At 39.0% G+C, this 22,902-nt stretch overlaps 3 protein-coding genes across 4 annotated transcripts in view; 1 reads left to right on the top strand and 2 right to left on the bottom strand.

Annotated features, from left to right (window-relative positions):
- Positions 1-6,738, top strand: part of wasla (WASP like actin nucleation promoting factor a) — a 30,087-nt gene extending 23,349 nt beyond the window's left edge. Inside the window, exon 12 of the transcript XR_003935706.1 lies at positions 6,724-6,738. The gene's annotated coding sequence lies outside the window, so the exon portion shown is untranslated. The remainder of the gene's footprint in view (positions 1-6,723) is intronic.
- Positions 97-4,105, bottom strand: lmod2a (leiomodin 2 (cardiac) a). Its single transcript, XM_030137638.1, has 3 exons — positions 3,511-4,105; positions 879-2,117; positions 97-340 (listed from the first exon to the last, which is right to left on the bottom strand). The coding sequence occupies exons 1-3, from the start codon at positions 3,784-3,786 to the stop codon at positions 320-322; spliced, it is 1,536 nt and encodes a 511-aa protein (XP_029993498.1). The 5' UTR covers positions 3,787-4,105; the 3' UTR covers positions 97-319.
- Positions 6,739-9,679: 2,941 nt separating the features above from the next.
- On the bottom strand, positions 9,680-20,949 carry asb15a (ankyrin repeat and SOCS box containing 15a). Of its 2 annotated transcripts, none has more exons than XM_030137643.1 (9): positions 20,846-20,949; positions 20,727-20,764; positions 20,517-20,648; positions 20,199-20,357; positions 19,163-19,408; positions 18,845-19,016; positions 13,316-13,859; positions 12,387-12,540; positions 9,680-10,238 (listed from the first exon to the last, which is right to left on the bottom strand). In XM_030137643.1, exons 1-9 carry the CDS (start codon positions 20,947-20,949, stop codon positions 10,081-10,083), a joined length of 1,707 nt encoding a protein of 568 aa, XP_029993503.1. In that variant the 3' UTR covers positions 9,680-10,080. The 2 variants fall into 2 exon arrangements, with proteins under 2 accessions (XP_029993503.1, XP_029993502.1); XM_030137642.1 differs by having other exon boundaries at positions 20,513-20,648; positions 20,846-20,856.
- Between the last annotated feature and the right edge of the window lie 1,953 nt (positions 20,950-22,902).

Genomic DNA, 22,902 nt, shown 5'->3' with positions numbered 1-22,902 from the left:
TGGTCTCCAGTGGATGTTTGGGTCTTAATGGGTTAAATACTTAAAATAGTTCATTATAATCTGTCTTTTTTGTGAGTTTGAGCTCATAAATACACATCTGAACATGAACTTTATTTCTTCACACATCAGATTTCCAGTGAATTTTACACACAGGTAACAAAATACAACAAGAAACATACACAAACTGCTGCTAGAATGAGTGATAAATTAAATAAGAAAACATTAAAAGGTGACATTCTGTAAAATTCCAAATGTGAAATACAAATGAAATATTTCAATACAATGTGGGAAGAGTTGGCGTGGGATGCATCAGCTGACGTCAGCCCTCTGACAGATCCACCTAAAATGACAAACAGCAGGTTTAAGGTGGACTGGAGAGATACGATTTTAGTTTAAATGTTGTTTTTGTTTAGGTTTAGTGTCACTTTTTCAGACATTGAAGATGAAAAACATAAGTTAAAATCTATTCTTTAAATTAATAAGAAAAAAGAGTTAATTGTTTGTGAACAGCAATTTAGGTTCTGGTCATATTTGCAATTATTTCTCATATTTTCTTTAGATTCCTCTTTTTTTTAATATAAATAAAACTGGCTACTTGGGTAAAAAAAAAAGTAACATCAGGTCACAGATACTTTGTTTTCCAGTTGGCCTGCTGTCTTCCCAGCAGCGCTCTGTGCCATCAGTCTTATCAAACAGCAGTGGAGAAGTCAAACTATTTATAACCTGTCAAAGAGTCCAGGAATTTGCAGAGTGACAGAGGCTGTCGTCTAATGACAGCAGGCCTTCACATCAGGGGTCTAATGGCTTTTGGAGGCTAAAGTATGTCTTTGATGCTTCGTCTCCAGATAAATCAAATTCCTTTAAACACTATTTCTTACCCTTTTTAAAGACCTGATGCTGCTCCCACGAATTGCCGCCATCAGGTCGTCCCGGCTCGACGTCCGCGGCCGTAGCGGACAGGCCGGTTCGTCTCGTCTCTTCTGTGCCGACGGCTTTAAAGTGTTCCTCAGTTCTTTTAGAATATCAACACTCTCCTTTTCATTGGCACCATTCTTGAGCTTCTTCGTCTTGGGTTTTCTTTGGTTTAACTGACCCTTGGTGCTGTTGGACATTTCGTGTTGTTTGACCATTTCGGCGATCTTTCTTGTCGGTGGGTCTAAAGATGGGCAGGGGGGAGGAATCAGAGGAGGAGGGGGGTTTCTATTTAGCTTTTCAGAAGTTTTAGCAGATTGTGACGCCTTCTTTGGTGGCTTGTTTTCTGCAGATGGGGTGGTGACTTGTTCTGACGTCTGTGGAGGACTCTGTTCCTTCTTCTCCTGGAGCCTCCTCTGTCGTTGTTGGTCCTGGTTGCGCGTCAGGATGCTGGTCGCCGTCATTCGCGGACCCGGGAGGTCAAACTGGTAGCCAAGCTTCAGCAGAGTGTTGTTTTCCCTCAGGAGCTGGACCATCTCCATTTCCACCTTACCTCCACAGATGTGCCTCTGGTTGTGGAAGCGCAGCTCCACCAGCGTCCTGTTGTGCTGCAGCGCCGCCAGTATGGCCAGGATGCCCTGTCCCGACACAAAGTTGGACTCAATGTTCAGGTTCTTGATGGAGCAGTTCTCACGCAGCATCTTGGAGACGGCGAAGGCCACCCGGTCGTCAGCGTGGGTGTTTGCAAGACTGAACAGGTGGACATGAGTGTTAGCGCATAAGGCCTCAGTGAAACGAAGCAAGGTCTCTTGGGAAATGTCTTCAATATTGTTGAGGTTGACTTCGCTCAAGGTGGGGTCGTCACGCAGGATCTGCTCCAGAGCGTTCTCGATGACAATGGGGTTCCCGCTGGGCCGGTCGGAGCTCAGGTTTTGGTCTGTGGTTTCGGACCTCCTGGACTCTCCTCGTGAGCCTTTTGACACGTTGTTCTTCTGAGACACTTTATCCCTGATCTGAACTTCTTTTTTGCTCTCAGCTTTCTTTTCCACTTCTTCTTTTTTTGTGTCAGTTTTGCTCAAACCACTCTGCACTTTCTTCTGCTTTGGTGTAACCTTCTTTGTGCTTCTGTCGTTGTCTGGAGTCTTGGTGCTGTTGTTAGAGCTCCCTGTCAGCGACTCCCCCCGGCTCTTATCTGGGTGTTCCTCCTGCACACAATGACAGGATGGAAAATTAGGTCGAACCCTGACATTCACCAGCCTCTGACTTTTAATTAAGAACCCTCTTGAACGCTGGCAGACAGTGATTAAAGCTGGCATTTCTCAGACATTATATTTTTAGCCTGTTTTCCAAGTAACTCATTTAATTAACTTTTTATTTTTTCTTTTACCAGTGGGCTGAGCTCATAATAAACACATTTATACAAATCACTCTGAGCTTAGTATTAACTTTACTAAAATAAATGAATTCATAGTTTGTACATTTATAGATAATTACTAATTTATTTTATTTCTGGGCTAAATATGACATGACATGTTTCTGTATATTGTTTGCTTCTATTAATTCACCTCCTTAAAGCTGGGACAGACCCAAAATAGAATTTTCCGCGTCTGTGAAGCAGAAGCAAAGCAGTTAATGTAAAAGTAGAATCTTACATTTCCCATAATGTAAATTTATGTAGTTTTTTAATCAGAACCTCACTAGTGGTTAAAAAAAAAAAGATTTATTACTTTTGAACATTTTATTACTTTTATTTCTATTTAGTTTTGGTTCATAAATTCAATTTAATCTTATTTTTTTGATTTCATAAATTTTGTTTTTATTTTGAAGAGCCAGGTACTTATAATTTAGATTTAGTTTTCTTGTATTATCAGCCTCATAATTTTGATCATGATTTACTGAAGGTGAAAAAGATGAAATAATGTTTGACATCAGATATAATTTATAAATGACTTTTCACACATTGAGGAAAGATTTTTTTTTTTTATTTTTGTGCATCGTAAACCATCAACATAGGGAGAAAACCATATGGATTTTACTTTACCTCCTAAAATGTGTTCTTGTCTGGGAAACTGTTGAATTCCATTGTTATCAACCAATAAATACTTCAAATAATGTGTTGTATTTTGATCAAACATGAATAAATTAAAGTATGCAACAATAGGCCGAGGGGATGTGTTTTCTGTCTCATGTTATTTATATTTCAGTTATGTTTTGGGTTTTTTTTTTTTTGTTGTTGTTGTTTTTTTACTCTTTCGGCTTAGTTTGCATGAACTAAAATAACTCTGGTCACTACTTCTTTAAACTCAGCACCTTTAGTTCACAGCCTGGTTTACAAGCAGCACAGTTGTTAGAAATGTGTCCAAGTTAAAATAACCCCGATGATATCATTTGAGGTGTTTTCTGCTGTGGTAATGTCTGAGTTGAAGTTTCTAATGAGCTCAGTTACAGGAGTTTCTTAAACGGTTTGTGTGCTTCACTTCATAATAGCAAATCATCAGCCTTTTCTCTACAGGTTAATTTTTCATTGAAATAAAGTGTTGTTTGTCTAAAAGGTAAATGTCTCCAAAAGAACGAAGTCAGACTTGTGTCCTGTCTCACCTGTGCAGCTTTGGACTCCACTCTTTCCTCCTCCTGCAGCCTCTTGTTCTCGTCCTCCCAGTATTTCAGCAGAGCATCCCTGTCAAACGTCCCCACTGGAGATTTTGCAGTCTGGTCTTTCTGCCTCAGGCCGATGGGGACGTTGTCATCGGGGTCGAGGTCCGCCAGCTCCCTCTCCAGCTCCTGAAGCTCCTCAGAGGACAGCGTAGCCAGGAGCTCATCTTCATCCACCTCCTCGTATTTCTTCAGCTCCCTCTGGTACCCAAAGGTACTCATGGTTCAGCGCTGGTTTAAGGACACTTTTTATTTCACCTTCTGAATTCAGTTTAACCTCCTTAAAGTCCTTTTGTCAGTCTACTTGTTGCTCATCAGATTTTCAGGTCCAGGATGCTGTGGCTGATCTCAGAGTCCTCCTTCATCTAGTGGTTCCAGCTGCCAGAGGACCCTGACAGGCAGGAAGGGGAGGGCCGCCAAAGCCACCGATGGTCCTGTCTTTTTTTAGGGTGTCAGGGCGGGAGGTCAACAAGATAGGCTTACGGCAGGAATGTGAGCCCTGTGAGTGGCCTGTGCTGAGAGCTCATCACCGACTCGTGCCTCGAAAGTAACGAAGGGAATGGAACACCGTGGGGAGGCATCAGAGATGAAGCTCAGCGGTGTTACGTAACGTGTCAGGACACAGAAACGCACCGTAGTTGTGCTGTTGTTTGGGAAACACTTGTTCTCCCAGAGGATGGTGGGATTATGTGCAGTACAGCTCCATTTGGCAGTGAGGAGGCTGGGAGTGAGGCTGTTTGCATGAGATCCAACGGCGAGTCAGGTCACAGTGGTCTAAATGGTGCAAAATGCTGCTGCACGTTTTTTAACCGGCACACGTAAACAAGAGCACATTTCCCCCATTTTAGCCTCACTCCACTGGCTGCACATACATTTTAGGATCCATTTTGAAATTCTTTTATTTACTTTTAAATCCCTAAATGGCCTCGCCCCACCCTACCTGTCTGAACTGCTGCAGCTTTATATACACCCCTGCTCTCTCAGGTCAGCTGACCAACTGCTCCTGATTGTACCAAAAACTACACACAAGTTCAGGGGTGAGCGTGCCTTTAAGCAGCAGCTCCTAAACTATGGAACCATCTGCCTCTCCATATCAGACAGGCCTCCTCTCTGTCTGTTTTTAAATCCTTTCTTAAAACCCATCTTTTCTCCTTGGCTTTTGAAACCATGTGAGATGTTTGAAGGTACTATCTTTGTTCTATTGTTTTTATTTGGTAGTGCGTTTATTGTTCTTATTTATCTATTTTATTTATTTATTTATTTTGTTGTTTTTAATTGTATGGCTTTTTAATCTATTCTTGTATTTTATTCTTTTTATTTGGGTTTTATTTATTCTTCTGTATAGCACTTTTTTTGTACAGTTTCTATGTCTTTAAATCTAATCTGTATTTTATTCTTCTATTTTGGTTTTAATTATTCTTCTGTACAGCACTTTGGTCCACTGCAGTTGTTTTAAAGTGCTTTACAAAGAAAGTTGGATTGGATTGGATACTTTAACCTTTTATGGGGCACTCATAAGCCCCTCCTGTTCCAGGAATATTTCACCTTTATTCCGGGAACAACATCTGTGTAAATGAAATGATCATTTGGTCCCACCTCTGTCACAGCTTTGTAACCCCTCTAGAGGTAGTAACAGAGCCATGAGAAAGGTGGAATCATGGTTCTGGAACGCTACGTAAAAGGAACACCTCTCATTCCGCAACCAAGGTGTGACGTTATGATGACGTATTGCGTGTGCGACCCCTACGCCAGGGGGATTTAAAAATGAGCCGTGGCCGTGTACAGTAAACAAACATATCAACGCGACCAGAAAGATGTCGAATTGGGGATACGCCGAGATCCGTGAGCTGTTGTCACTTCAGGCAGGGAACTCTATCCATGCTAACATGTGTGGAATGGTGAAAGACGGACCGACGTTGGAGAGGTTAGCAACACCGTTATGCTTGGGGTATTTCCAGTGTGCAAGTTATACGTCACACTATACAATGCGTTGCATACAGTCTGCAGATGATAACGAATTACTTAATTTGTTGTCAACACAGTTCTAATAGTTTTGGATTTTTCATTATAGTTTAGTTTTATTTAGTTTTGACTTTTTTTTCTCTAATTCAGTTAGTTTTAATTTGTTTTTAGGGCAGGTTTGCTAGTTTTTTTAGTTTTTGTTATTTTCTAAACGTTAGTTTTAATTTAGTTTTAGGGTTTTTTTTATATCTTTTCTCTTCTTTGCTGTCGTATTCAAATAAATCCCAGACAGGACTCTGCTGCTTTCTCCCAACTTTAGTCTCCACGTTTCCAGGTAGAGTGGGGACCAGAAGACGACTGGAAACCACAAGTGACCACAAGTGATGGACCCTTAAATATCATATGGTGCCTGCAGATAAAATTGCTAGAGTGAAATAAATCGATTTCGTATCAATCCGACATTGACAAAGACAAAAATGAAGGAAATTTTATCCATAATTTTTATCCATTTTAGTTAGTTTTGTAAGCACACAATGCAGTTTCAGTTAGTTGTCGTTTTTTTCTGTTTATTATAGTTTTTATTTATTTCAGTTCACAACAATGTTTTTACAATTCTAGTTTTCGTTATTTCGTTAGTTTTCTTTAACGATAATAACCTTGGTTGTCACAAGAAAACAAAGGTCAGTTTCTTATGATAACAAAATACATTAATTTGTTTTCTTGAGATAACAAAGTTCATTTTTTTGTAGTCACTGTAACTTACTGGTAAGTTGTTGTTGAATGTGTATTCTGCTCTGTACATCACATGTCAGCGGCAGCTCTTGAAGGCTGCGATGTGGAGGATGTGGAACCTGCTTGCATCTGAGTTCTGTATATGGTTCTCTATAACGAAATAACGAAATAAATTAATTCGTTATCATGAAATAATGACCATAAAATAATGTGTAAATCCATGGCCATTCTCGGCTTCCGTACAAGACAAAAATGCATTGTTGAATCTCAGGACAATTTAGAGGTTATTTTCAATAGTAACTGTGAAATAGTGTTTTGAAGGTAACATAACATCAGTATTTATTTCATATTTATAATAATGGCACTTGTTTTCATTTCTTTGGACCACATTGTATTTTATTTTACTTTAAATCTTAGGTTTGAGTGAGCTTCAATACCACAAACCATAAATCTGTCCAGATGCAGTGTGTGTGTTGTATGCTGCAGGGCTGTTGTACTGATGTCCATGTTCCCCTTATGTTTATGTTTATGTTTATGTTTACGCATTTGGCAGACGCTTTTTTCCAAAGCGACTTACAGGGGAAAACCAATTAAATCACTCAATCAATCAAATTTTATTTATATAGCGCCAGATCACAAGAAAGTTATCTCTTGACATTTTATATATAGAGTTGGTCAAAACCAGACTCTAAGTCAATTTACAGAAACCCAACAGAATCCTTATACCCTCACCATCCTCACTTCAACGTGCAGGATGGTGGTTTGTTGTTTGGTCTCCACGGTAACTGAGCTGCATCCATCACTAAGCATGTTTAACAAGCTGATAGTTGGAGCTGTATCATGTTACATGCCTGAAGGGAAAAGACTCTGAGTGACATAACACCATTCTGATCCTAAATCTGTTGTAAATTTCACCTTTGACCTGGATTATGACCGATAAGCATCTAAGTGGGCAGTCCGGACGGAGAGGAAAGACAAACACGCTGAACGAGTGAAACTGGAGAATTAATTACAAGTGAGATCTCCATCTTCACCGACAGCTATTTCAGTTCATGTCTATGAATAATTAAGTTCACAGAGATAACACCACCTGCAGAGATAATCCATCCCATGTCACTGTTTTCTTATTTTTAAGGGGTTACTTTAGTCCAACCTTTGATGGTCATTCAACCTGCGACCTTTGTCTGTTATCAGGTTCTCCAATGAACCTGCCAGAACTTGGACTCACACTGTTGTGTTTTTTTCTGTCTGTAGGTCAGAAGGTTAAATTTAGAATTGATTTTCTTTTCACAGTCTGTCAGCTAGGGGATGCAGCCCACACCTCCTCATAATAACATGAAAATAGACCTCCCTCCAATTTCCAGAGTCAGTTTTAATACGAATTGAATATTAATAATAGGAGAATAATTTGTATACTTGTAAGTACTAGCTGATTTTTGTTGTTGAACTTCAATATTTTATAATTTTACTCATTATTTTTGTTATTCTTCAGTGAAGACAAAGGTATGATGACCTTATTCTATTGGCCTTTTATTAAATTCAGCTCTGGTGTCATGGGTTGAACATTGTTAAAAATCAGAAACTCACTGAATCTAATTCTCAAATGGTCCAGTGTCGAAGGCTGAATGGTTACAGTGAATAACCAGCTCATTTTTAACTGACAGCTCCCAACTTAGTGGAGCTCAGTTTCTTCCCTTAGGGCAGAAGTTTGTAGACCAAAAGTGGTATAAAAATAGTTTTATACCAACAGCTGTCAGTCAGATGAACAGGTAGTAGTAATAGTTTGCAAAGACATGATTAGATTAGATTACATTACATTACATTACATTACATTAGACAGAACTTTACTGATCCCTCAGGCAAAACCCTCAGGAAATTGAGGATTCGATAGCAGCACAAACACCGAATATACACATAAAAAATACAACCAGAAAATAGCAAAACAATAACTCTAAAAAAAGAAAACAGTATTGGAAAAAAAAAACAGGCAATTGCACATTGTAAAGTACAGGTAGAAAAAACAAATAGCAAGGTGGTAATAATAATAATAATAATAATTATTATTATTATTATTATTATTATTATTATTATTATTATTATTATTATTATTATTATTATTATTATTATAACTGTATGTATGTATCTACAGGGTGGGGAAGCAAAATTTACAATATTTTGAGGCAGGGATTGAAAGACAGTGTATGACCAATTAGTTTATTGAAAGTCATGAGAATTTATTTGCCACAAGAAAATGTACATAATAGAAAATGTTTTTATTCTATGTGTCCTCCTTCTTTCTCAATAACTGCCTTCACACGCTTCCTGAAACTTGTGCAAGTGTTCCTCAAATAGTCGGGTGACAACTTCTCCCATTCTTCTTTAATAGTATCTTCCAGACTTTCTCGTAATAGTTTTGCTCATAGTCATTCTCTTCTTTCCATTATAAACAGTCTTTATGGACACTCCAACTATTTTTGAAATCTCCTTTGGTGTGACGAGTGCATTCGGCAAATCACACACTCTTTGACGTTTGCTTTCCTGATTACTCATATGGGCAAAAGTTTCTGAAAAGGTATGGATAATAGTGTTAGGTATGATTATGACATCAATATATGTTTGGTTTCAAAACAATTGACGTAGTGCCTGCTGAGAAAAAACAACTAAATGTTCATTGTAAATTTTGCTTCCCCACCTTGTATGTATGTATGTATGTATGTATGTATAGTTTAATAAACAGCATAAAAGTTATAATAAGGTGGTAACAGTAATAGTCATAATGATATATAATAATAATAACAATAATAACAACAATAATAATAGAAGAAGAAGAAGAGGAAGAGGAAGAGGAAGAAGAAGAAAAAGAAGAAGAAGAAGAAGCACTTATTTTATACTGTGTTTTTTATTGTCTCTATTCTATGCCACTATTGTTTAAAAGGTTCAATTTATGATGTTTATTGACATCTGGTGGTGAAGCCGCAGGATGAAGACATCTGAAGATCAATGCCACAGAAATTTGACAGGTTATCATCCGATCCTGTGTTTGTTTTGTCCAGTCTGGGCTTTTAAAATCGGGGAATAATAACTCCAGTCTCACAGTTCAATATAGTAGGAGACAGAAATGCTAAAACTGGAGTCTACCTGCAATGAAATATGGGGTAATATGGAAAATGGGGGGTCTGCTCATAGATGAATCCCTCCTAAATATGCCAAGATCAAATCAATACATAACTGCAAACCACTTAAAAGTATGATAAGAAAATGCCAAATGTATTTCTAGTGTTTCTTTTTTTCTTCTTTTTTTTTTTGTTAATGCACATGTTTGACTTTATCTAATCCATGGCAACAGCAGCTCATGGGTTAACAGATAAACTCATACCGGACATGGTGCATATCTGCGAAAAATCACAATTCTCAGACAATATATCATAATTATACAGAAGTTTAATGAAATATACAAATATATTCACAAGTAATCAGATCTCTTTTCCTCCAACATCCTATATCTCTAAGTGGTGGATTTTATTGACTAGTATAAGAGCACTTTAAAAAAAACAAAGACCAAAAAGTGACTGTAATAATAAATGCTGGCTTTTGTGTGAAATATTCTAATAATGTATAACCCTGGTCTCACTCACTCTCTTACTGAGTCCACACTTTAACACCTGAAACACACTGAGGTTACACTGTAATGATGATATACTTCATTAATGCCCATTAACACAGCAGAAACCCCTGATACAGCACAGACCAGTCACATAGTAGGACACAGACAAGACTTTACTGGTGTTTAAGACTCGGTATGTCAGATTAAAACGCCTTCCCTCAGTCCTCTTTGCAGACGATTTTGGCGTACAGATCCTTGTCTTTGAACAGCAGGTAGTCCTTCAGCCTGTTGGGCAGTTCGACGGACGCCAAGCGGCTGTAGCACAAGTGTCTCCTGATCACCACTCGGCTCAGGTGCGACAGAGATCGAGGGTTATCTGGACCACACAAAACAGGACGAAGTATGTCATCTGACCAAAAAAGCAGGAGCAGATACACCACTTGGTTTTTTCCCCTCGGTCAACATCCAGCCAAAGGGGTATTGTAATTGTTTTGTTGTCTGTCCATTCAACAACATAATCACATTATCTGAAGAATGCATTTATCTGCACCACATTTATACTGTGGATGTATCTTGGCATGGAGCAGAAGCCTACTGAAAATCAGTGACCTTGACCTACTTTTTCAAGGTCAAATGGCCTTGTACAGTTATAATATCTGAGTATTTTCAAATACAGTCGCAGAAAAAATTATTACACCATCAAAAGTCATCAAAAATAATGGTTATGCAATCAAGTACTACCTCCTGTGTGTATCATGTGACTAAAACAGACAGAAAACAAAACATGGAATGCCTAAAAGCACTGTTTTTGGCAGTACAACTATTGATGTAAGAACTGAAGTGATATTGGTTATTATCAAGAAAACATGGAAAATGGTTAGATATCAGCTCTGAAATTAAACTCTTAGGAACTATTTTTGTTGTTATCATCATATTTGTCCAAACAAATGTACCTTTAGTTGTACCAGGCATTAAAATGAACAAGAAATTGAAAAAAACAAGGGTGGTCTAATAATTTTTTACATGACTGTATGTATGTAATAAGTTTGACACAAAGACAGTCTAATCTAAATTATAGGGCAGTAACTTTCAACAGAATCTTACATTATATTTGACTGAGGGATATTAAAAGTGTGCAGCACGTTCTGTTTGCTTACTGAAGCAGCTTTCCAGTGTAAATCTGTTGATATCATATGTTTTTATTTTTCCAAGTCAAACCTTAATGTGCAGAACAAACCAACAACGTATTGATCCTTCCATCGAGTACTGTCTGATATGTTGTTCCTCTGTGTAACAGAGCTATAGTGTTGTTCATTTTTTAAAAACACACCAGTGAACTACATGTTTCACTGACACATCCTTAATCACCACAACACGCACACAAATGCAGTGTGACACCACTTACAATATTCTACTGTGAGAAATGCTCACTAGACCTGACTCACTGGACTCCCTGTCAGAATAGTCCCCAATAAAGGCACCTTTTTATTTTGCAAAAAACACCACAGACACTGGATGATTTAGGAACTGATCCTGTGCTTTATTTTTTATGGAGCTGAGCACTGCCCATTCACACTCCCCAACAGTAGGCGGTGGTAATACGCCATAATGCTAATTAACACCAGATAATCCAAAGCATAAGAGTAGAACCAAAAGGTTCTATCAAATCATGGTGAAATTTAGGTCTGACACAGACTACATCAGATATGGTCTTACCTACACTGAAGAGAAAACCTCAGTGGGTTTAATTCTTGAATAAGTGATTGAATACACTTTTAATTTTTAACTGAGTGTACTTTTTAGTGTTGGTTAAAATGTTTAGTGTTAAAGGGAATATTTCCCTCTTTAGTATCACCACCTGCTGGTCAGTTTGGTTTATCATTAAACTTGTTTTCTGTGTTTTCATACTGTGCTCTTCTGTATTATCTCAGGTTCAAAACAAACCATGTTTTGATTAAATACATGTGAGAAGTTTAACTTTTATCAGTTTGGGTCTTGGTTTGTCACTGAGGGGTGATAGTGGGTCATGAAGCCGGACCAGTTAAGAACCACTGATTTAGGAAATAAAAGCCTGTGCATACATGCAAAAGAACCAAGACATGTGTTCTCTGTCCCAGGGCTGTTAGAAAAGAATAATAACTTTCCTTTCTCACAGCTTTTGAGCAGAGCTTTTTTCTTGTGTGGTGTTCGACAACTGTTGTGTGATCGGTCAGAAATTTGAAGTGAACGCGATTAATACGGAAAAGCGGAAAGTGGGAGCCCTAAGAATTTTCAGGAGTTCTGCACTTGAGTTTCTCCTGACAAATGAAATGTTGTGACCAGAACTAACTTTGCTCTTGTTTTTACCACCTTGAGAAAACTCATTTCTCTGTTGTTGGGGGGTATATGCAGGTCTTTACTGAGTCACACACTTGAAGTTAGTCAGTACTGTGGTATTGATAAACATTATTATTATTAGTGCAAATTAAATGTGTGATTTGTTAAAAATAAGAGTAAAAAGCTACTTATTTCTGTGTTTACTCACATATGGTTGTGTGGATGTGGGGCCACTCCTTGTGTTTTTCCAAGATGTTTGTCAGTTTACCGCAGAGAGAAACCTGACCGACATATTCAAGGAGGATCGACACAACTCGGCCTGCCAGGCTCGCCAGCCAAGAAACACTGATGAAATCACAGAACTAGAACCAGAAAGAAAAAGAAAGTATTCATTAATTCATCAGCTCACAGAAGCACAGTTCCATATAAGGAATAACTTTTAAAGTTTTGCCATACTAGTAGAAATATCAAACAAGCTGGTACGTCAGACCATTTAAATTAATTATATCCTTTAGAATTACAGATTTTTTTTTTTTTTTTTTCACCAAATCCAAAATTTTGTGTGGTTAGTTGCTACTACACAAATAAACCTGTTTGATGTGTTGATTCCTACTCTTGAAGTTGTTTCTGTCTCAGATACATATTTAAGATTAGATCAAATCACGCATTCAGAGGTGAATAAGTGACTTAATTCAATCTATTACAGTACATATTCTTTCAACTAAAACACTAAATAAGCTGTAAAAGTTAAAAGAAAAATGTAAAGATCATGAGAAAATGTTTGGAGTAGACAAACGGTGGAACATTCCTCCTCTGGTCTCCACACTTTAACTACTGCACCGATACAAACCCTATTGGAATAACCCAAGTATGACAACACTAATGAAAATATAGCTTTTTAATTGTTAGTTTTGAGAGATACATTTATCATTAGAAGAGGGCATTACAGAAATTAGAGGAAACCAGAGATTGGAATGGGAAAGGTCATTATAACAGAAGCCGATTCCAGGATGTAGTGGTTCATGGTCTCATGCTCCACCAGTCTGCCCTAAAAAAGCTCATCTTAACCTTTTATATATTTCACGAGTCTGTTAAATGTTACTGTAGTGGTATTTGCACAGTTATATAATAACTCACAGCAGCTTTTTCCTCTTGACTTTTAGAGTAAATAGAGTCATTTGGGTCATCCCAGTCATCGTCGTGGTAACAACAGAAACAATTTTCTGCGCTGTATCCATTGTTGAGTAGCATTCTCATCATCACCTCATCCTTCAGGCAGTACAAGAGCGCTGTAGGAAACACTGTGTTGTTAATGGCTGTAAAGTAACAGTTCACATCTGCTTTGGCTGTCAGCAGCAGCTTCACAATCTCATAGCGTCCGGACCTGACCGCCACCAGGAGGCAGCGCAGCGGGTCCAGGTCAGGTTTGGCCCCTGACTTCAGCAGTAATTCTGTGCTGGCTGTGTCACCGTTGGAAACAGCAAAGTAGAGTGGGCTTCTCCTCATGTCTCCATAGTTGTCAGAGATGTGAGGAGCTAACAGTGCGTTGGCATCAAAACCATCCTGCAGTAGAAGCTCCAGGCAGTGGGTGTGGCCTCCGTCAGCAGCAGAGTGGACTGGACTCTGTCCAGACAGTCGCAGAGCCCGGCGAGTGGTGATCGGGATCAAAATCCTCAAGGCTCTATTGGAGAAAATGTGAAAATCTGCTTTATAATACTGAAAAGACACTTACCCATACAGACCCAGTGCTGCTTTTATGTCACTTCCTATGGTATTAGATTTAAGCCAAAAAAATAGTTGAACATGTGGATGAGATTTGTATCTGTAAAAAGATTTGTAGCTGAAGAAAAGTTTTGAACACACGTAAAAAAAAAAAAAAAAAAAAATGAGGTTGTAAATATAATTTGTGCAAGTGTAGACCATATTTGTATCATTGGGAATGTTTAGTTCACATGTATAACTAAATCTGATAGATGCACAACTCTGCCACCCTCAGGTGTAATGCTGAAGTTACGGGTTACAAAACTCAAGTTACGGATCACCAAATACAAGTTACGAATTACGAATTTTGGCCTTGTTCTGATGTCCAATAACCAATCATAGCATTATTCACTGACCTGCCAATCAACATTACCCCACCTATATGCAAATTTCCACCCAATCAAATAGTAGCGCCAAATTTCCCGCACAAATTTGAATATCAAATATAAACTCGGTGGCACTACTACAGGACCTTTGAGCGGGACGGGTGGAAATTGGCATATAGGTGGGGTAATGTTGATTGGCAGGTCAGTGAATAACACTCTGATTGGTTATTCGCTCGGACATCAGAACAAGGCCAAAATTCGTAATTCGTAACTTGTATTTGGTGATCCGTAACTTCAGTTTTGTAACTTGTAACTTCAGCATTGCACCTGAGGGTGGCAGAGTTGTGCCTCTATCAGATTTAGTTATATATGTGAACAAAACATTCCCAACGATACAAATATGGTCTACATTTGCACAAATTATTTTTACAACCTCATATATTTTTTCTCACGTGTTCAAAACTTTTCTTCAGCTACAAATCTTTTTTACAGATACAAATCTCTCCCACATGTTCAACTTCTTTTTGGCTTAAATCTTGTAATCCATAACTTCCCAAATGAATTTTTCTCTCTTCTTTCTTAAGTGATTTATCACCATTTATTATAATATTATCTTCCGTACTTTGCTTTTTTTTCAGTTAAAATCAGGTATTTTTCTATATTTAATTTGCTGATAATGTGGATGTTCATAAAAGCTGAGATTAAAGTTGAGGGTTATTATATCAAAAACAGAGAAAACTGAAGGAAAAGTGACTTTTTCAGCTAAGATACCAACAGCTGAACATAAAACAAGAGTCTCCATCCACTGTCATTGATCCAACTCCATGGGTTTTACTGGTGAGTCAGTGTTGTAGAAGATGAGCCTCTGAACATCCAAATGGGTCATATCTCATGACCATGAAAAGATGAACTACATTTTACACCAATTATTTCAAAGTATTGAGAAGTTTAGTGGTTCAGGAGTTATTCATTATTTTACATCAGTGGATGGTTTTGGTTGCCAGTGGCTGTTTGGGTCTTTATGGCTTAAACAGATGACACAGCTAATGTAGCGGGTGCAAATTTGCGCTGTCCCTTTAAGGAACGGGAGCTCTCGTGAACGATGAAGTGACGCGTGCACGGGCAGAGAGAGACGTGATGGAGCACCGTGAACGGAGTGGTAAGTGTGCGAATGCTGCACTGTGCTGAAGTCCGGAGAAAAAGTAAGGTTTAATGAACCGTCTTAGTGGATACCTAAGCGAGAGGTCAGTAAGACTGTTACGTTTAAACCCCGTTTTCTTTGGTAGTTCGGACACTGAAGTGAATAGAGGCTAAGCTACCTGCCGCGACGGCCATGTGGAGTTACAATGGCGGCGCGCTAATGGACTACAACCATGAGGACATCTGGAAGAGTGTTAAGAAGTGCGTTTAGTGTACGTGTTTGTCGCGTAGACCGCTCGAAATAGTCTAAAAGTTTTACTCCGGCGTGATTCCGTTTAGTCAAGTGTGTAATCACTCCGTGGAGCGCTGACAGTGGAATACCGTCTCCCCCTTGGACTGCTACAAGTGGCGTTGTTATCCTGAGTTCCTGTTTTCCCTCCGACCAGTGGAGGAGCTGGCATCTGTTCTGTGAGTCCGGGGTTAAGTCTTAGATGTGGTTTACCCTGCCATCCTCCCAACACTCTGGACGTAACTTAGACAGTTTGTGGGTAACATCAACACGCACCACCATTCTCACTGACTGATCCATGTGTATTAGTGCGGTCCGAACTGAACTGAACTGAAGCCGCACTAAAATACACATTTACATACACACCTTTTTGTGCTGGGAGAGACGCTAGACTGCCACCTAGCGCATACACTCACACGTTCACACACGCAACGCTTGACTGAACTGAACTGAAGCTGCTTACATTCACAAACTTACATACGTTTGTGCATGGAGAGAGGACCAGAACTGCTTTCATGTGCATTCTCCATTTACACACATCTATTGCACAACAAACCCACTCTGTCATTGTGTTAATTGCTCGGCAGAATGTTATTTTTTCCTGTTTGAAAGAGTTTGAGCAGAATATGTTTTACCTTTGTTGTTACATGTTTGGTGACTTAAGTGAAAGTGATTGGAGCTGAATGTTATTTGTCTTAGAGCAGGGATTAAAGCAAAAAATTTTCATCTGACTGAAATTTTTCTTCTGGTCAAAATCATTGGCCACTATTTAAAATGATGCAATACAATACTACTGTAGTGTACAAGTTTATATAGTCAAATTTGGCAATACTGTAAAACACACTGAATGGGAGAGTGTACAGGTGTAGAAGATTAGTAACATGGATAGAAAAAATGTCATGAGTGGAATCGGTGGGGAGGTCTGGGGGTCCTCCCCAGAAAATTTTTAAAGCTTCAGGTCAATTTTGGTGCTCTTTGGTTAATTTTAAAGGGTATGAAAACCTGTGAAAATAATAACTAGAAGAAAACCTTGCTGTAAAAAATGAGTGAAAAACTTTTTATTTAACAATTTAGGAACTCCTAAAACATAACTCCAACTCCAACAGCACATGAATTTTATGTTTATGCATTTGGCAGACGCTTTTTTCCAAAGCAACTTACAGGGGGAAACCAATTAAATCACTCAATCAATCAAATTTTATTTATATAGCGCCAGATAACAAAAAAGTTATCTTATGACACTTTATATACAGAGTTGGTCAAATCCAGACTCTAAGCGAATTTACAGAAACCCAACAGAACAAACCCAATTTTGGGGAAAATGTCTGTGTAAATGTAACCCTAACCAACTAATCTTTTATTTTTTCTGCTTTTTGGCACTGCAAATACCAAGGGTGTTACTCATTCATTCAGTTTTATCTTCGTACTGTACCACACAGATAGAAATAAGATGCTAAACTGGTCAAAATAAAACACTCATGCAGTCGGGCGCGTAACCGCATAAGGCCGCGGCGCGCACAGCCGCATGCATGGGAAGGGCACATACACACAAACACACACACAAGTCATATACCGGCAAGAGGAGATAAACTATGAACCCAAACATGAAGGTACATGTAGATCAGTTCTGTCTTCTTCCCTTTTCGCTGTGGTTCTTTCATAATGAAAGCTACTTGTTAGCACTAAACTAAAGTTAGCGTCTGGAGGCTGAACTTCGGTAAAGCTGAACTTGTCCATGTGTTTCTGAGGCACAGAATGAGCAGCGTTTCCTTCCAAAGAGAAATAGTCATCAATCTCTCCTCCCGACATAAAAATAAAGAAGTCATCTTATTATCATCACTGTTAAACCTATCAGCCCCCTGTGCCTGTGTTAAACACCTGCAGATTCAGGACAGCAGACTCAGGACAGGATCGCGGAGAAACACGTAGGGAAGTTACTTCAATATGACTTTTTTCCCCCCTCAATTTTTCCATTTGACGGAAATCCGTCGTGGTGACGGAGAACTTAAATCCCTGTCTTAGAGAGATGAGAGCTCACGCAGTGAAATTTATCTTGAGAAGCGATTCAAAGGTTGTTCTAAGTGAATGTAAGGTTGTGTATTGAAACTCTTTGGCTATTTGTGGAAGAGAATATTGTTTTGTTTTTTGTTTTTTTATTGTTTTTTTCTTAAAAACTGCTTTAGCCTTGTTATTATGGGTTAAAACCGTGCTATTATTTTATTCATTATTGTGGTAATAAATGTTACCATTTCTTGTTAATAATATTCTGTCTAACTGGGGGTAGGGGCGCCTCGCCTGTTCAGTTAGATCTTGGAAATAGGGGTGGTGTCAAAGTAGTTCAGCATCCAGCTCTCATACACCACACACCCTTCAGGCTGCCACCGGAGGTTAGATACATCCTGAAGCCTTCTTCTCCTCATCTAATCTAAGCTGCGCTAAGGCTAGGCTGCTGGACAGGATACAGCCTGCTCATACTCTTGAGCACTGAGGCTTTAAGTATTAGGTAAGGGGGACCCGGATCCTGCCTCGCTCAGTTCTCCCCAGATAGAAATAATTAATAACCCCTAGAAGGTGGCGGTAAAACCCCGACCACTACACTAACATGAAGTATTTTTCTGTATTCATAAAAGGTCGGAGATCGGGCCTTGTCTTTCACTCACTGACAGTACTGAAAAGAACTTTATTTTGGTTTTAGAAGGCTTGGCTTCATTTTTTAAAGGAATTTACTTTGTGTCTTGGAACTGTGATGATCTGCTGTACAGGTGAGAATGCAAAAGAATATTAGGATGTCATCAGCATAATGACTGACTTATGTAGCACTTTCCAAAATAGACCTAGAAAGCATAGAAAAGGAATCTGGTAAGAGATACAGTGGACAAAGAGGAGACAATATACTGTATAAGCAAGTCTGTCCTCCTGAGGCCCAGGAAAGAAGCTTTTAATATTAAAAAAATATTTTTATTGGTAATACCATGGCGCCACAGTTTTTAAAAAAAAAAAAAAAATTTATGGAATGTCCTTGGCAGTGGTCAGCTTTTTTCTTTTTTTTAAGTAAAGCTGCGAAATTCTTGTCCCCTATATAGGACACTGTGCATTGCTGGATCTCAGGAGGATATAGATAGGGATTCGTGGACTGTGTGACAGCCTTACAGGTAGTGTCCTTCATACGCTGCTCGATGGATGGGCAGCTGGAAGCTCAAGTTGTGGATGTTGGGGTTTGCTCCGTGCTGCAGCAAGATGTTGATACAGTCTGGATTCCCGGAACCTGCAGCATCGTACAAGACGCTGTCTCCATTTGGTGCCTGAGCGTTCACATCAGCTCCTTAATGTAAAAGCAGGAAATTTTACAATAAAGACATTCAACAGTCATCACAAACCAATCGCACTGGACTGACATCTGAAAAAGATGGAGAAACTGTTTCACTGTGACTGAAGGACTAGAGTTGGTAAATAGTTTTACTGGATCACCGTGTTTGATGAGAAGCTCCAGGACTTCAGGGTGGCTGTATTCTGCAGCGATGCCCAGAGGAGTCACACCATGTTGGTCCGTCTCTGCCACCTGACCTCCTCTATTCAGCAGGAGCTCCATGATGTGGACACAGCCAGCCTTGGAGGCCTCATGCATCGCCGTCCATTTCTTCAGACAAATTTGCCCCACCCGAGCTCCTCTCACTAACAGGGCGGAAACCATCTGCTGACATCCAGATCTGACTGCTGCAAAAGATCATGACGCAACAATGAAGTGTGGAGTTGAAGTCTTCTAAACAATGACTTTCCTTTAACTTTATGGGATTTTTTTAGTACAATGGGCTTGAATTCATTAAACACCTGCAAGCCCGATTACAGCCAACTACAGATGATTCCTAGGCCAGGCTTGGACCACCCATAAATTGTGTTCATAACAGATTATGAGTTTATCAGACCCATTGTCTCTCAGTCAAAATTTAATGCTGCGTTTCCACTATGTGGAACCAGCTCGTCTCGGCTTGGCTCGGCTCGACTCGGTATTCCTGGAGACCATTTCCATTACAGGATACTACTGACTTTACAGTACCTGGACGTCATAGTGATGCGGCGCGTTATTTCCATGTCGTCTGCTCAGAGTTGCTGAAAACTTGCTCGTTGCGTGTTGTCTCGTCTGAATTTTTACGTTGGCACAAAAAGACTGAATCTCCTCGACCAACCATGGTGTAGTTTTGGGCTGTTATCATGTGGATTAATGTACCGCTATATTTACTGTAAACTTCCGCATCTATTTTTTGTAAAACGGCGGGTCACAGAGAAAACTGTCTGACCAATCAGTGGTCTGCAGTGTTATACATCACAGTTTAGTATCTCTTGGAACCTCGGCAGAGGTGATACCAAAAAACTAGTACTGGGTACCAGATTCTAGGTCCTGTTACATAATGGAAACGCAAAAAGGCTTGAGTTGAGTCGAGTTGAGTCGAGTCGAGCCGGTACCACGCAGTGGAAACGTGGCATAAGATTCTGTTCCATTTTTAACCTAAAAGCAGAGGAGATTCCTTCTTGGCGTTGGTGGTGTTAGGAGAGGCTCCATGTTCCAACAGCATCTTTACATTTTCCACCAATCCAGCTTTCACTGCTGATGTCAAGAAGGTCTCACCCTCCAATGTTTGTTCCTCTAGCGTCAGCCTGAAAGATGCTGAATGACAGAAACATTCATCCATTACTCCCTTGAATTCTGTTTGATCATTGAGCAGGTATCTTCCAATGTTCTGAGAAAGCCATCCTGACATCCATCCACATCTCCAGTCATGTTGGAATCTCTCCTGTGATGTAGAACTCTGGACTTCTTACCCACCGTACAGCACCGTCTCCAGGACCGGGACCAGAGGTTGAACTGCAGCCCAGTGTAGTGGATACCAGCCATGCTTGTCTACCTGACCGAAGGCTGCTGGGAAATCACAGAGCTCCTGCAGAGCCAACACATCACCTGCAGATACAGTTTCAGTTATATCTGATCTGACATACAGTATATGTGTCTTATACAGCTCCTTAGTTTTTTACTTACCTTGTTTGATGACCTCCACCAGCTTCTGATATTCATTCCTAAATGTACACAGAAGTGAGGGAACAGTTTAGGAAAATCCAGAATGTGAAACCCTGATGTTGAGTTGGTTCATGTTCAACCTGCAGGGTGTTGTCAGCTGATTCATCTGACATGACTCCTGGATGATCATCTGAACGTCGTAGTCCAGAAGTCCATCCTCATCTGTGTCTTCAGCTGGATCCATGACTGTAATATTATCAAAGATACAGACAAAAGACAGGATATGAAAATGGATGTAGTGAGATGATGTCCACATCAAGTTTGTACTGGAGCCAGTTTGAAGCCCTGGCAGCTGAGCTTAGGGTTCCAGAATGGCACAAATAAGAGATAGTCGTCTTTCCATTCATGCTCAAAAAAGTAGTCCTGCTACCTCAGATAACATGCTAACTTAACCCATAAAGACCCAGTGTGACTTTTGCAGCAGTTCCAAAATGAATTTTTCTCTGTATTTAATTTTTCTTACGTGATTTATCACCATTTATTATAATATTATCCTCTGTATTTTGCATTTCTACAATAAAAATCAGGTATTTTTCCATGTTTAATTTACTGGTTAGTTAATTGTCATAATATCAGAAACAGGAAAATGAAGAAAATGTGACTTTTTCAACAAAATTTATCATTAATTTAACATAAACCAAGTGTGTCCATCCACTGTCATTGATCCAACTCCATGGGTTTTACTGGTGAATCAATGTTGTAGAAGATGACGGTGTTTCCACGTTCACTACAGAGCCTCTGAACATCTAAATGGGTCATATCTGATGACCATGAAAAGATGAACTACATTTTACACAAATTATTTACATGTATTGATAGGATTAATGGATCAACAGGTATTAAACATTTTGTATTGGTAGATGGTTTTGGTGGCCAGTGGTTGTTTGGGTCTTTATGGGTTAATGAAAACACCACCCACATATCTGCACTGCTACTTATGTTGTGTTCAACTGCTGATAGATTACCTTGACATAACGTTGTGTATGCTAAAACTAAAAATGCCTCCTACATATGGGAGACAAATCTTGTAATATTAGTGAGCTGGCTGAAGGACAATTCAGTAATATAGCCAGAGCATTTAAAGACTGAAAGGAATATGCACAAGTTATTATTGTTAGATGGGGGGAAAAGACTGTGAATCAACTTTAATTAGACATGAGCAAAAACGTTTAACTGAAAATCATCACAGAAAAGTACATTTGGCATTATGAAAAAAATTAATCACCCAGAGAAAAAATAGAAAAAAAGATAACTTTTGAGGTCAAGGAGAGGTTTAAGTTCTACACAGCAGCAGATTTACAGCAACGTTGAATATTTGTTTTAAGTTTAATCATGCATAAACATAATTTATCATCAGTAGAACACCTGTGGGTAAAATGAAAAACATCACAGATATGCTGAGTATGCCCAATGTAGGCACTAAACAAATCATTCAGCCATAGAATGAACTCTTGAGAGCAAGGAGAGGTTTTGGCTCCAGCGCAGAGTTAAAGCAACCTAAAGTATTTGTATTAACTATTTGAACCTTAATTATATATAAAAACAAGTGGCACCAGACACAACAAATCCCGCCCCTCACTCGTATTTTAGCCTATTTTGGCATCGATCCAGCTGATGTTATCATGTGCTGATCTCAGCATATCAATTGCCTCTATATATGTGCTAAGTTTTAAGTAAATTGAAACAAAATGGATGTTTTTATAGCCATTTGAAATGTTGCCCATTATAAATAAATAGGGAAAAAAAAGATTTAAAAAATTCATAGAAAATTTGAACTTTGACCTACTTTACTTTGACCTAATCAAATCTATGCTGAGTCACTGGCAATCTATAAACCCAATGTGGTATGGATTCAACCAACTGTTTTGCTGCTACTGACATTTGAAATTTCGCCCATTTTAGGTAAATGGGGGAAAAGAAAAAGATTTTAAAAATTCATAAAAAATTGGAACTTTGGCCTACTGTTCCCAAAATGTTATCAGATCTATTTTGGGTCACTGGCAATCTAGTACTTTTGCTGCTAGAGTGTTAACAAACAAAGAAACAAGCAAACCGAACCAAAAACAATACCCCTTGCCTACCCTTCAGGGGGGCGCGGGGTAATAAGGCAAAATAGGAGCTTCTTTTCTGAGATTCT

This window comes from Sphaeramia orbicularis, chromosome 6 (genome assembly GCF_902148855.1).
Source record: "Sphaeramia orbicularis chromosome 6, fSphaOr1.1, whole genome shotgun sequence".
Taxonomy (NCBI): domain Eukaryota; kingdom Metazoa; phylum Chordata; class Actinopteri; order Kurtiformes; family Apogonidae; genus Sphaeramia; species Sphaeramia orbicularis.
This window is presented reverse-complemented; position numbering and strand designations above follow the sequence as displayed.